The sequence below is a fragment of the Sus scrofa genome, chromosome 2, assembly GCF_000003025.6.
Source record: "Sus scrofa isolate TJ Tabasco breed Duroc chromosome 2, Sscrofa11.1, whole genome shotgun sequence".
Classification (NCBI taxonomy): Eukaryota; Metazoa; Chordata; class Mammalia; order Artiodactyla; family Suidae; genus Sus; species Sus scrofa.
The window spans coordinates 141980001-141994391 of NC_010444.4; the positions used below are offsets into that span (position 1 = coordinate 141980001).

Sequence of the window (14391 nt, forward strand, 5' to 3'; positions counted from 1 at the left end):
TCTCCGCAGCGGCTGCACTGGGTCTGGGGGACCTGGGGGGCCGTAGGCTCCTAAAGATGGCCTTGGGTTTTTCCATTTTCTTGGCTCTAGAGACCCAATCTGTTTTGGTCAAATACATTATGCAAAATGCTCTTTTCAAACGCCGGGGCCTGCCCAGCACTGGGGGTAATGGAGTATGAAGGGGCAGCTGCTCTGGACGGATCCAGTTTGCTCAGCCGGCCAGGGCGCAGGCTCGGGTGGCAGCCGGGCTGGCCGGGGTTTCGGGGCGGGGGCGGGGGCGGGGGTGGGGGTGGTTGAATGAGATCCCACCCTCCCCCAGACGCTCCCTCCTCAGCCCGGTTTTCTGCTCTGTGCGGGTCTTGAAACTTGACACACGCCTTCCCTTGGCAGTGGTGGCAGAGGCTCTGTGAGGCTGAGTTGCTCTCAGCGGGGAGGGTGCTGCTTTGATGGGCGCGGAAGGGACGGCCACATGGGTGACAGGCCTCCGGGCGGGATAGAACAGGTGGTCTCTGGGGGCGGAGCCCGCACCGTGTGTTGGGACCACCCCGGGAGTGCGAGGTCACCTCCGGTGGCAGGAGCCTTTCCCTAGGCCGGACCCTGGTGAGGCATTAGCTGTGCCGGGAGGCCCAGGCTGGCCCCGCGCCTCGCCCGTGTGGCCTGTGGTCCGCGTGGTCACAGCCGCAGGGGAGGCCTGTATTCCGCCGACGCCGTGGCTCGACGCGGATGATGAGAACGGGTGTCCGTATGGCTGGACGGGGACTTGGCCCAGCAGCTGCTGACTCGAGTGTGGGGACCTGGCCGCGTGGTCAGGGCCCGAAGAGCGGCTTTCCCCAAAGCCTGACTTGGTGCTGCTCTGCCGGAGCCCCCGCTGCTGCTCCTGGGCCACGGCCGGGTCTCCCCAGAGAAACGAGCTTCATGTGTAAAAGAAGTTTTACAATTAGAGAACTAGCTCTTCCTTACAGAAAGAAGGTAAATAGTCGCCATACTTTGGCTCTGCAGAGACAGTAGCTAACATTCTCGTCTAAGTTTCTTGGTCTGTGTTTCGTTTTTCATGGGGCAGACCTTTGTTGAAATTCGACTGGTATGTTCATCTCTGTCCAGGAGACAGGTCTTGGCTCATAGCATGCTACATAAATGCTTTCTTGAGGAGTTCCCATTGTGGCTCAGTGGAAACAAATCCAACTAGTATACATGAGGATGTGGGTTCGATCCCTGGACTCAGTGGGTTAGGGATCCGGTATTGCCGCGAGCTGTGGTGTAGGTCGCAGATGCGGCTCGGATCCGGCGTTGCTGTGGCTGTGGTGTAGGCCAGTGGCTGCAGCTCTGATTAGACCCCTAGCCTGGGAACCTCCATATGCCGCAGGTGTGGCCCTAAAAAGCAAAAGAAAAAAGAAAAAAGAGGAGTTCCTGTCATGGCTTAGTGGTTAACGAATCCGACTAGCAACTGTGAGGTTGCAGGTTCGGTCCCTGGCCTTGCTCAGTGGGTTAAGGATCCAGTGTTGCTGTGAGCTGTGGTGTAGGCCAGCGGCTGCAGCTCTGATTAGACCCCTAGCCTGGGAAGCTCCAAATGCCTCGGGAGCGGCCCAAGAAATGGCAGAAAGACCAAAAAAAAAAAATTGTTGGGTATTTTGGGTTTTTTTCTTCATTGTAAATTCTTCAATCTGTCCGCAGCTGCATCCTGGCCCCACAGAATGTGCGAGTCTTAGGAGAGCTGACCCACTTTCACTGGCGTCTCCACTGCATTGTCAGTCTCACATGGCTGACTTCGTCCCTACCCCCACCCTCAGTCTAAATTGTTGTTGTTTTTAAAAATCTAAGTACAGTGTAAAGCTCTACAATATAGATTGCTTTTCTTTCTAGCCTTTTCTTTAGTTTATGGAATAGCATCAACAATAATAGGTATAATTTATCTGTTTACTTTGTGCCTGGCACTGTGCTGTTTTTTTCAAGGAGTTAATCAGATAATCTCATAACAAGCCTGAGAAGTTGGTGGAGTTATTTGTCTCCAGTTTTCAGGTGGGGAAACTGAGCCGCAGCGAGGTTAAGGGGAAGGCGTTGTACTGAAATGAACGGCGCGTGTGGCAAGCTTGGCCCCTGAACCCGGTGAACCTGCAGCGGCTGGGCCTTGGGGGCCACAGGGACAGAGAGGACTCGACTCCTGCCCAGGGAGCTGGTCTGGTGGGGGCTGAGAGACCCCTGGGACCGCCCAGCCAGTGGGTCAGGGCAGTAATTTGTAGCTGGTCCAGACTCGCTTTGGCTCCCTGAGGGGGAGTGGCTTCCTCCTCCAGGAAATCCTGACTTTCCTATCGACTCTTCTGGAAAGCCTTATCAGCTCGCAGCCGGGAAGCTTGCTGCTGCTGTTGTCAGGGCTGCAGCCTTTTGGGCTTTTGTGGGGCCGGCACTGCTTCCCTCCTTGTCCCAGTGCTGGGCTCAGGGGCTTTTTCCTCGTCAGATCAGTGCTGAGTTGCATGTCCAGGCTGGGCTCCTGGTTGGAGGAGGTGGCGCCTTCCCCAGCAATGCACTTCCCCATCCTTGCTTGGCCTTGTGGACCTGAGAGGCTCTCAGAAGCTGGGGAAGGTAGTACCCCCCCCCCAGCCCCATGCACACACTTTGGCTCTAGAGGTTGTACCTGGGCGTGTGTGGTGTGGAGAGCTTTCTCCTTGGCGTCCCAGGTGGCAGAACCTTTTCCCAGGGACCCACCTGCTTAAAGACCATGGATTGGGAATAGCCTGGGAAAGATTTCAGTGCCTTTCAGTTGCATTTTCCTCAGGGAAAAAATTTCCACTAGGCTTATTTTTCAGTAGTGTCTCCCTCTGAGCTTTTCCGTTTACCTTTGAAATGAATCCAAATGGTGGCCTGGCTACCTTGTCAGCCTGAAGGATTTTTTTTTTTAATTTCATTTCTTTTTTTTTTTTTTTGTCTTTTTGTTATTTCTTGGGCCGCTCCTGCGGCATATGGAGGTTCCCAGGCTAGGGGTCGAATCGGAGCTGTAGCTGCCAGCCTACGCCAGAGCCACAGCAACGCGGGATCCGAGCCGTGTCTGCAACCTACACCACAGCTCACGGCAACGCCGGATCCTTAACCCACTGAGCAAGGCCAGGAATCGAACCCGCAACCTCATGGTTTGTAGGCGGATTCGTTAACCACTGCACCACGACGGGAACTCCAGCCTGAAGGATTTTAGCATGTGCAAGATTGTATTTGAGTTGTTCCTGAAGGGGAGAAAATGGGTTTTTGCTTCTGCGAGTAGGTGTGTCCTGAGTAGTGTATGAAGGACCCGTGTTCCCCAAACAAAAGCCCTGTTCAGGTCTCCTTGGGCAGCCGTGGGTAACCACCAACTTCGTAAGGCCGTGGGCACAAAACCCTAGATCAGAGGAGAAGCTCCTCCCTGGGGGCCCCCCTGGAAAAGGGTCGGGGCCCCTCTCCCTGGCCAGCCAGCCTTGGGACCCCAGGCTCCCTTTGCTTGCTTCCTTCTTGCCCAGGACCTCCTCCTAGTCAAATGGGACAGAGTGATGACCCCAATACCAGGGACCGCCCTGAACCATTTCAGGAAAGTTCTGGCTGAGCCAAGATCTCCTAAAGGGAAGAAATGGGAGTGACACCCCTCCCTAAGAACTTAAGACTCGGGAGTTCTTGTCATGGAGCAGTGGAAACAAATACGTCTAGGAATCATCAGGTTACGGGTTCGATTCCTGGCCTCGCTCAAGGGGTTAAGGATCTGGCGTTGCCGCAAGCTCTGGCCTAGGTCACAGAGGCAGCTTGGATCCTGCATTGCTCTGGCTGTGGTGTAGGCCGGTGGCTACAGCTCCAATTGGACCCCTAACCTGGGAACCTCCATATGCCATGAGTATGGCCCTTAAAAAAAAAAAAAAAAAGAACTTAAGACCGACAGGGTCTTCATATTTTTTCTCAGAAATGCTTTGCTGTTGCTTCAGAGAAAAGCCAGCTAAGCCCATATCTGCAGGTTGCTTACAAGGCAGGCTGGAAACAGCTTTTCCAACCAGGGTAAAAGGTGAAAGACAAATTGTTCATTTGTTTCTTCACTCACTCACTCACTCATTCACTGAATTCATTCCGTGGCCCCTCTTCCCAGGCCTACCAAGCACCCTGTGTCAGGCTAGAGGCAGGGCGTGGTAAGTGACGTTGGCATGCTTGGCATTTTGGTCCAGGTGGGATCAGGAGCTAAGGGTCGCTGGGTTCATCTTGGAGACCAGAAGGAATTCCTGAAGAGGAGGGACCATCCCTTGTCGAGACCCGGGAGAAGGGCGGTGAGGGCGAGGGCTTGGTGGGAGGATTCTTGGTGGCTGCCAGCCCAGCCTGCTGACGTGGAGGGCCCGGGAGTTGGGTGGCTAGATGGCTGTGTGCCCCTGACCTTCCTGGATTCTCGCCCAGCAGCCTGGCATCCACAAGGTGGGCCCAAGCAGTTCCTTCCAAAGGGAAACAGAAACCTCTTTACCCTATATCGGAGGTTTCCGTGTGGTACAGTGGGTTAAGGACCCACTGTTGCCACAGTTGGGGTGCAGGTTCGGTCTCTGGCCCAGGAAGATCCACGTGCCACGAGTGCAACCAAAAAACACAAAAACCAAACCCCTCCACTTGGAGCAGCTGGACCCTGCTCAGTGTGGGGCGGGAGTGGCAGTCAGATGCCTTCCGTCACCCCTGGCACGTTGGAGGCTCCCCTCACATTACACCCTCTCTGCCTCCGAGGCCGGCCTCACCAGCTTCCCACCCCAGGGCTTCACTGGAGCCCAGCCTCTCTCTCTCTTGCTGGGAAGGTGGTTGCTCCTGCGGCTGGTTCCAGCTTAGTGACAGGCTGGCTAGGACTGGTAGCGGTGACCGCCGAGGGAAGTTCTTCTCCTGGACTCCGGCCCAGCCTCCCAGGCACCAGAATTCTCGTCACAGTCCTACAGGCCAGCCCGGCGCTGTCTCCCTTTCTCTGCTGCGGAGTCTCTGGCCTCGCATTTGCCACATGGCCCATCTCGGCGGGCGAGGTGGTGCTTTCAGGACCCTTGGTGGTTGACTTGGGGTAGCTGTCGGCTTGTTGGCGGTGCTCCTGAACAGCAGGAGCTGTGGGCGGGTACTTGGCGGAGCCCAGGCGCCCCACACAGTTCTTTCCAAATCTGCAGGGGTGACCGCTGGATCTGCCTCGGATCACCTTGTCACCACGGTCATCCTGTCGCATCCCTACCTCGAACTCACCAGGCACCGGGGCTCTAAACTGAGGTGCACTCAGGTGAAAATGCAGCTGTTTTCACAAGGGCAAGTGAAGCCTGACGGAGGAGGAAGAAAACCTCGGGGCATTTTGCATAAATGTATCAGCTGGAACAGTTAATCAGTAACGCGCGGAATCTAGTGCCATTGGAAGCCAGTTGTGGTCTGTATACCTAAGATAAAAACACGCTTTGTGTTCAGGAGAAACGATATGGTGGTGTTTGCTGGTGTTTGCCGTATTAGAAAATGCAGCAGGACTTATTTGATCGGCACGGCCGGGCCAGGAGTGCGTCAGACTGACGCTGCCGATAGCAGAGCCGCCGTGCCTGCCGGTGCCCGCCGGTGCCCAGACACTAACTGGGGGAACCCAGCAGTTCCCTCCTGGGTGATCGTTGCCCTTCTGGGCCTGTTCCAAAGAGCCAGCTCCCCTCAAAGGAACCGTAACCCAGGGCCTGAAAACGGGAAAGATGGTTTTCCTGGTTTCTGCTTGGCGTCCACGGTCCTGGCCGTCGTTGTCTTCTATTCAGGGGCCACTGGTGTCGGGGTTTGTGGTCTCGGCGTCTCTTTCTCTTCTGATCTCCTTTGCTCTCCTTGCTTTGATTCTGGGACTCCTTGGTTCAGAGGGCTTGGCTGCTGCTCAGCAGGGTATGACCTTAACAGATCCTAATGCATCATCAGTACCACCCCCGTCTTGGGGCAGGCAGGGTGGGACAGGGGGTCAGGCTGTGGCAACTCCGGTCAAGAGCATCCAGGGCTGCAGCACAGCCTGGGCCCCTTTCTGGGGGAGTCACTCACTAGCCAGCCTTTTTTCACACTTTCTTGTCAGGGAAGCAAAAGGAAGGCGGGGCAGAGGGGGGACTGACCCACCTGCCCTCCCCGTAGCTCATTGACAGGCCCCCGGTGGGATTCTGGATTCTCGTTGATGACTGGTCCTCCCAGTGTGACACATCACCATGCACTTCCCCAGTAGGTCGCTGGCTCCTCTTTGCAAGGTGGGCTAGGAGCTGCCTGAGGCAGGGACTCCCCACCCTGGCTATGTCACTGTCTCAGGGAAAATGACAAGCGAGCCCGTGAGGTGGGAGGAGCCTGAGCCAAGTGTCCATATCGGCGGCTCCCTTCTCCTCCAGCACCTCCTCTGTAGGGTCTGCCTGGAGTCTGGGGGTCCTCAGGGCAGAGGGCAGGTAGGTAGCTGGCAGGCAGAATGGACTTCCTTTCTTTTGTTTTTTTCTTTTTGGTCATTTTGTCTTTTCTAGGGCCAGTCCTGCGGCATATGGAGGTTCCCAGGCTAGGGGTCGAATTGGAGCTGTAGCCGCTGGTCTACGCTACAGCCACAGCAACGCCAGATCCTTAACCCTCTGAGCAAGGCCTGGGATCGAACCCGCAACCTCATGGTTCCTAGTCGGATTCGTTAACCACTGAGCTACAATGGGAACTCCAGAGTGGACTTCCTTTATATGCGACCACAATGTGCCACTAACCGGCTGGCGTCCAGGCCAGCCCCAGGGGACGGGAGGATGGATCTCACCACCAAACCAGGAGAACTGAAACAGCGGCTGGAGCAGAACGTCCCTGAGCCACCAGCTTCGTCTGCTACCCCACAGTGTTGAGATGCCTCGAATCCTTAGGAATAGGCGGAGAAGGAAGGGCTTATTGTAGGGTTTATTGTTTTAACCATTTTTAAGTGTGCAGCTGGGTGGCATTAAGCCCGGTCCCGTTACTGTACAACCATCACCATCATCTCCCAAACTGTTTTCGGCATCCCCAACCACAACTCCTCGCCCGGGAAGCAGTGAATCCCCTGCCCAGGCCCTGGCAACCGCCGTCCCAGTTTCTGTCTCTTGGAATTTGGCTGCTCCAGTGCCGCACGGAACAGGAATCTCACGGTGCTTGTCCTTCCGTGACTGGCTTAGTTCGCTCAGCAAAGTGTCTTTAGCTACACCCCTGTTGTAGCAGGTGTCAACATTTCTTTTTCAGACTGAAGAATACGCCCTTGTAGATATAAACCGTGTTTTGTTATCTTTCCATCCATCTGTGGACACTTGGGTCGCTCCCACCTTTGGCCGTTTTGAATCTACTGCTGTGAACGCGGGTGTGCAGACACCTGTTCGAGACCCTGCTTTCGGTTCTTTGGGGGTGAGTTTTGAAGCCCAGGAGCAGGCTGTCTGTCTTTGAAGGTCACTTTCTGATGACTACGCCTCTGACAGCCAGACTCACAAGCCAAAGGTAGCTTATTACTCACGGCCTAATTTTAGACTCCAGCGTAACCACCGCTGGTCACTCGTAACGTCAGACTTCGTTTGATATTTGATGAGCTTTCACAACATGCTACAGTCCAGTTTTACATAATACCTGTCCCTGACTGAGCTGGCCACTTCCTTGTCGTTGGGGATGGGCGCTGACGCTAGGTGTGCCCCTTGCTCCAGCCGCCTTGCTCTGGGGCGCAGACTCTTGCTGACTATGTGCCTCCTCAGCCAAGGCGGGCTGGTCTTTGGGCCTTGTCCCCAGGCCTGGCTCCATCTAGGGACCTGAAACCCAGAGCCCGCTGACCACTGAGGCACCTGAGGTCATCTGGCTTCTACTCAGCTTTGGGCAGGCATGGCGTCAGCCCCCAGGTCTCCTGGCTCTTGGCCTGCTTTTGTTTCATCCAGTTCTTACTCCACACTTAGCGTTATTAGGATTAGGTCATTTTCCCCCCAGGAAAGGACAGTCGTTTGCTGCACTGCCTTGGCCTTTGGAGTTGCCCCAGCACTGGTTCCGGCCCCTCCCCCGCACCGGCTTAGGACAGCGTGGAGGCCCGCGGTGGCTGGGGAGCTGTGCGCATCTGGGGAAGAGTGGGCTTTCGATGGAGCCCCCTGTCCTGTCCTAGGTCTGTCCACCTGCAGACGGGGCTCGGTCTGGCCCGGCGCCTCTGTGTCTGCCAGACAGGTTAGGAAGGAGCGCTGGGAGCGCGTGGAGACCAGAGCCAGAGCCTGCGCTCCAGGACCTCTTCGTCCAGTTAGGCGTTTCGAAACGCTGAGGGTAAACCAGCCATTTCTGAGATAGCCCTATTTTCTTATCTATTCCAACGCCACAAGCAAGAAGAAAATGTTGCAAGTCACCTGCTCTCACCGCCCAGGCTCCGTCCTGAGCACCGCAGCCTCCCCTTTTCATCTAAGGGCCTCCCTGGGGCCACATTCTTCTGGAGGATTGCTGGGTATTTCAAGACTAAGTTATTCAGGTGATTGTACTGATAATGTGGCGGCAGCAGTTCAGTCTGAAAGATCCCTGATGCGCTGGGCTGGTCCGGGAAGGCCTCTGGGTGGTGGATAGGCCCAGGGGAGGGGGCCCTTCGCTGCGTGCTGACTGCTGCCCTCTCCTGCTCCATCGGCCCGGGCCGTGGCTGCGGGGCAGCCAGGAGGGAGTGGATCGAGTCGTACCTTGTTGCCATTCCCTTTTTTGTCTCTTTGGGGCCTGACTACAGACACCACGTTCAACCCACTTTTTACTCGGAGAGGAGGATGGGAGGGCTCAGGCCAAGGACGCTGAGCTCGAGCCTGAACCGGGAAGGAAGGAAGGCGAGCAGATGAGCCTGAGCGGGGCGACCTGAGCGAAGGTGCTCGTACCTGCTTAGGACTGTGGCCGCCGGTTTAGGCCCCCGGCGGCTGCCTTGTTTGGGTTGGTTTTTAATGCTGGGGGATGAGGGAGATCCTGTTGTGGCTCAGTGGTTAACGAATCCGACTAGGAACCGTGAGGTTGCGGGTTCGATCCCTGGCCTTGCTCAGTGGCTTAAGGATCCAGTGTAGCTGAGAGCTGTGACCTAGTGTAGGTTGCAGATGCAGCTCGGATACTGAGTTGCTGTGGCTGTGGTGTAGGCGGGCGGCTACAGCTCCGATTCAACCCCTAGCCTGGGGACCTCCATATGCCACAGGGGCGGCTCTAGAAAAGACAAAAAAAAAATAATAATAATAATTTTTTTAATGCTGGGGGATGAAGATGGAGTTTGCCAGAGCAGATGCCTCTCAGAGGAGCCAAAAGATCTGTGTGGGGTGTGGAAGAGGAGCCCTTTCCACGGTAACCCAGCCTCCAGCTCTGGCCTAAAGCCTGCGAGAGGCCACCGCTGCATCAGGCAGCTATTCCTGGAGCTGACTGGATGGGGGGGGGGCCCTGCTGTGCTGCCCTCCCCCCGGCAGCCAGAGAAGGAGGAGGTTGTTCTGGGCTGCACGGGTGGGCTGCGAGCTGGGTGGGTCTCTGCTGGGGCATCCCCCTAGGGGAAGGCCAAGGTCTGGCAGGTGGTCTGGGAGGTCCTGGGACCCCACTGTGGGGTTTCCTGCTGGAGTCAGTGCCCTGGCCTTCAGCAGGTGGGGTGGGTTGTCACCAGGCCTGGGCCTGGCAGTGAAGATGCAGGTTTGCCTGTGGCCCTTGGCTACAGCCCTGCTGTCCTCTTTGTTTCCATGGCCTGTGGCCTTGTGCTGCCGTCCTCTTTGTTTCCATGGTGACCAAGTCCCTCTCCAGTCCCAGGCACAGGATATCTGGTCCCCATCCCCTGTCCTGGGCCCGCCGGGAGTCATACTTCCCAAAAGTGTAACCTTGTCTCCCCGACTTTGAACTGGGGCCCTGATGCTATGCGCTTGGTAGAGCCCAAAGGAAAAGTGCCAGGGGCTAGGTCGGGGTGAGGGCAGGGTCCTTCCTCTACTGCCCTCCGTCCTTTGCAGGTTGCTCCCCAAACAGCCGGTGACCCTTCCTCCTGGCCTCTTTATTTATGAGGCTTCACCCCAAAGCAGAGGGGAGCCCTCCCTTGTCTCTGTCGATTTGGGTCCACTCTTAAGTCAGCCCTGGGAGGGTCAGTCATCTGAGTAACAGCAATAACATCCAGAAGCGTTGTTTGAACACCTGACAGTGTGCCAGGCGCTGCGCTGTAAGCATTTTACACGCCTGATCTCTTGACTTTCCCAGCAGCCCGGGGTATAGATTTAGCTGTTACCCCTAACTTATAGCAGAGGAAGCTGAGGCTGAGAGAGGTTGACACCTGCCCAAGGATACATGGCCCGTGAGTAGACGAGCTTTTATTCAAATCCAATTTGAAAGGTCTTATTAAAGCCTCTGTTCTGGAATTCCAAGTGTGGTGCCTCCCCCTAAGTTAGAAGAGGAGTCTTTGGGACTCGGGACCTGGAGCAGCAGGATCAGGTGGCGGTCTCCTCCCTGCTTCTTTCTGAACTTGCGGAGCCCGCCGTCCCTCCCCCTCCACTCACCTCCTGCGGAGCCTGGGGTTCCGGAAGAGGTGTCAGAGCAGCTGGGGCCTTCAGCAAGGAAGGAGGGTTGGGCAGGTGGGGATAGCTTTTCTGGAACACAGCCAGTGCCCCCTGCAGGCTGTCTTCGCGGGCATTGAAGGGTGAGGCGTGGTGCAGGCTGGGCTGTGCTGGGCAGCCCCTGCCGATGCACGCCTTGCCCACGGAGGTGGGTTATAGCCCCTTCGGCTCAGCCCTAGGAATCGCTCCAGTGCAGGATCTCTGGTCTTGATGCTCCTTGCAGGAAGGAGCCGTGGTCTAATACAGCTGCTGCTCGCCAGGTTTGCCCCAGTAGGAACCCCAGCATGTGGCCAGGGCCAAAAGAGTCAGCAGAGCCTGAGGGGCAACAGAATCAGCAGTGAAGGCAGATCTGATGAGTAAAACAAGTCGCAGAGGCCAGGCCAGGATATGAAGGGAGCCACATAACTAGGAGCACAGGTTTGGGGAGCTGGGTGGGCCCGGGGGGGCCTGTAGGTAACAGTGACATTGGGGAAGGCATCCAGGACTGAGGCCAGTGCCACCAGGGAACCCAGATCAATTGATGCCAGTTGCCCCCAAAGCCTCTGGAGCTAGCACTTGTGGCAGAGGCTACAAGAGGTCTGAGACACAGCCCTCCTCCTGCCTACGGATCCTCCTCGGCAGTGATAGTGAAGGAGCAGCTTTGAGATCAGACAAGCTTGCATTTGAGAAAAACACAAAATGCAAAGCAGAATAAAAGACCCCACCTCCCCCCACACCGACCTCCGTTTCTTATATTCTTTCCGAAACAAGTATGTATACGTGTGTACGAGTATCCTTTTAATTGTACAAATAAAACAACACGCCTCTATCTACCTTGCTTTTATCCCTTGCTTAATTTATTGGCAACACAGAAGCACCCCTTAGTTCTTTTTAATGGCCTGCCTGGAACGCATTAACTTAGCTAATTAGTCGCAAGTTGACAGACATCAAAGTTGCTGCTGGTTGGGTGTTACTTTGATAGAGCAGCAGTCACAGTATATGCATTTTTGAACAATGGGACAATTATTTCTGTAGAAAAAACCATAGAGATTTTTTGGGGGCTCAAAGTTCTATGCACCCGCCGCACTACCACCGTCCTCTTTCAAAGGGTTTCTGCCAGTTCACAGTGCTGCAAACACTGAGGTCCCCGTGATGACAGCGGCAGAGCCCTGGTGAGGATTAAATGAGACGGTGTGTAAAGCTCTCGGCCAGTGTCTGCCACGCCAGGCCATAGAGTGGGCCTCCCTGCAAACTGGATCACTTTGGACGAGTCCTGTGAAGTGCTGGCTTGGGTTTCAGGGTCCGCCTGGGGAAGGGGTGGTGGCAGGAAACGGTGGTCTGACGGCTGCTGAGCAGATGTCCCTTCACTCACACATGCGGAGCACCCTTCCGTGAGCGCCCGGGACGCCAGAGCGGGGATGGAGCAGGAACCAGGGGGCATCTGACGGCCTGGAGAGGGAGGGAGACCACGCAGGTCGGCTCCGGTAGTGCCGAGGGCTTAGCAGCAGGGGGCGCCGCTGCTCGCAGCGCCCTCTGACGGGGTCTCTCTCTTCTCCCCGCCCGCCCTCCCCCCAGTGTACGTGGTGGAACGAGAAAGGACGACGGACAACACCGGGTGTCAGGCGGCCCTGGCGGCCTGCTGGGCTGCTCTCTGCTGCTGCTGCCTCCTGGACAACTTGGACTGAGCAGCCGAGACCCGAGGGCGCCCTCAGGCCCGCTCCCTGCTGTTACTGGAATAAACAACTAGTGCTGCACAGTTGCCATTTTTTCTCTCTTTGAAAATTACCTCATCCACAGACCTCACAATGGTAGCATGTACGCTAGGTGTGAAATGGTATCTGTTTTAATTTACCTTCCCTGCGTTCTAATGACTTTGAAAATAAATAAGTTTTGGATTGGCCTTTACAAGCCTTGTGAATTACTTGTTAACTTGTATTCTTAGCCCACTTTTTCTGTTGGTTTGTCTTACTGATTTGTAGATCTTAACTATTCCACATACTAATATTTGTCACTTTTATAGTCTTGTGGCTTTCTTCTTCCTGTCTCTTAACCTTTTTATAGTGTATTATTCCCTAGTAGGAAAGTTTTTATTTTTGAACTCTTTAAAGTATAGTTGATTTACAATGTTGTGCCAATTTCTGCTGTACACAGTGATGCAGTCATACATACATACATACACATATATTCCTTTTGTTATATTCTCTCCCATCATGTTCTATTCAAGGAGATTGGATAGAGTTCCCTGTGTTATACGGCAGGACCTCATTGCTTAACTTCTAAATGTAATAGTTTGCATCTACTAACCCCAAACTCCTGGTCCATCCCACTCCCTTCCCCCTCTCCCTTGGCAGCCGCAAGTCTGTTCTCTCTGTCTGTGAGTCTGTTCTGTTTTGTAGATAGATTTATTTGTGCCATATTTTAGATTCGACATATAGATGATATCATGCAGTATTTTTCCTCTTACTTCACTTAAAGTGATAATCTCTAGCTGCATCCATGTTGCTGTAAAAGGCATTATTTCATTCTTTTTTATGGCTGAGTAGTATTCCATTGTATATATGTACCACACCTTCTTAATCCATTCATCTGTCAATGGATATTTGGGTTGTATCCATGTCTTGGCTATTGCGAATAGTGCTGCAATGAACATAGGGGTGCATGTATCTTTTTGAATGAAAGCTTTGTCCAGATACATGTCCAGGAGTGGGATCGTATGGTAGTTCTATATTTAGTTTTCTGAGGAACCTCCATACTGTTTTCCATAGTGGTTGTTCCAATTTGCATTCCCACCAGCACTGTAGGAGGGTTCCCTTTTTTCCTCACCCTCTCCATTTGTTATTTGTAGACTTACTAATGATGGCCATTCTGACCAGTGTGAGGTGGCACCGAATTGTAGTTTTGATTGGCATTTCTCTAATAATTAGTGAGGTTGAGCATTTTTTCATGTGCCTACTGGACATCTGTATGTTTTCTTCCAAGAAATGTCTGTTTAGGTCTTCTGCCCATTTTTCTTTTTTTTCAGATTTTTTTTTTACTCGAATAAATTTATCACATCTGTAGTTGTATAATGATCATAACAACCTAATTTCACAGGATTTCCATCCCACAGCCCAAGCACATCCCCCCACCCCCCAAACTGTCTCCTCCGGAGACCATAAGTTTTTCAATGTCTGTGAGTCAGCATCTGGTCTGCAAAGTTCAGTCTGTCCTTTTTGCAGATTCCACATGTCAGTGAAAGCATTTGATGTTGATGTCTCATGTATTCTGCCCATTTTTCGATTGGGTTGTTTTTTGTTGTTGAGTTGCATGAGTTGTTTGTATGTTTTGGAGGTTAAGCCCTTGTTGGTTGCATCATCTGCAACTATCTCCCATTCCATAGGTAGTCTTTTGGGTTTATTATTATTATTATTATTATTGTTTTCTTTCTTGTGCAAAAGCTTGTAAGTTTAAGTTCTATTTGCTTTTGTTTTTATTTCCGTTGCTTTTGGAGAGCCACATAAGAAAAGATTTGTATGGCCGATGTCAGAGAATGTCTTCCCTGTCTTCTCTTCTCGGAGTTTGATGGTGTCTTATGTTTAAGTATTCAAGCCATTTTGAGTCTATTTTTGTGCCTGGTGTGAGGATGTGTTCTGGTTTCACTGCGTTACATGTAGCTGTCCAGTTTTCCCAGTCCCCCTTCCTGAAGAGACTGTCTTCTTCCCATGTTATATTCTTGCCTCCTTTGTCAAAGATTAATTGACTGCAGGTGTCTGGGCTCTCTATTCAGGATCCACATGTATGTTTTGTAACAGTACCACACCGTCTTGATGAGTGAAGCTTTGTAAGATCATCTGAAGTCTGTGAGAGTTATGCCTCCAGCTTGGGTCCCCCCCCACCCCCTTAGGATTGCTTTGGCAAATGGCTCCATATAAATTTT

At 53.6% G+C, this 14391-nt stretch overlaps 1 protein-coding gene across 7 annotated transcripts in view; it reads left to right on the forward strand.

Annotated features, from left to right (window-relative positions):
• CYSTM1 (cysteine rich transmembrane module containing 1) overlaps positions 1-14391 on the forward strand; it is a 65208-nt gene that overhangs the window by 34969 nt on the left and 15848 nt on the right. For 5 of the 7 annotated variants that reach the window (XM_013995214.2, XM_005661732.3, XM_013995215.2 and 2 more), the window contains exon 3: positions 12051-12380. The exons of the other annotated variants lie outside the window; for them this stretch is intronic. In XM_013995214.2, the coding sequence (XP_013850668.1) occupies positions 12051-12160 (110 nt within the window). In that variant the 3' untranslated portion in view covers positions 12161-12380. Of the gene's footprint in view, positions 1-12050; positions 12381-14391 lie in introns of those variants that run through there. 7 annotated transcript variants of the gene reach the window in all.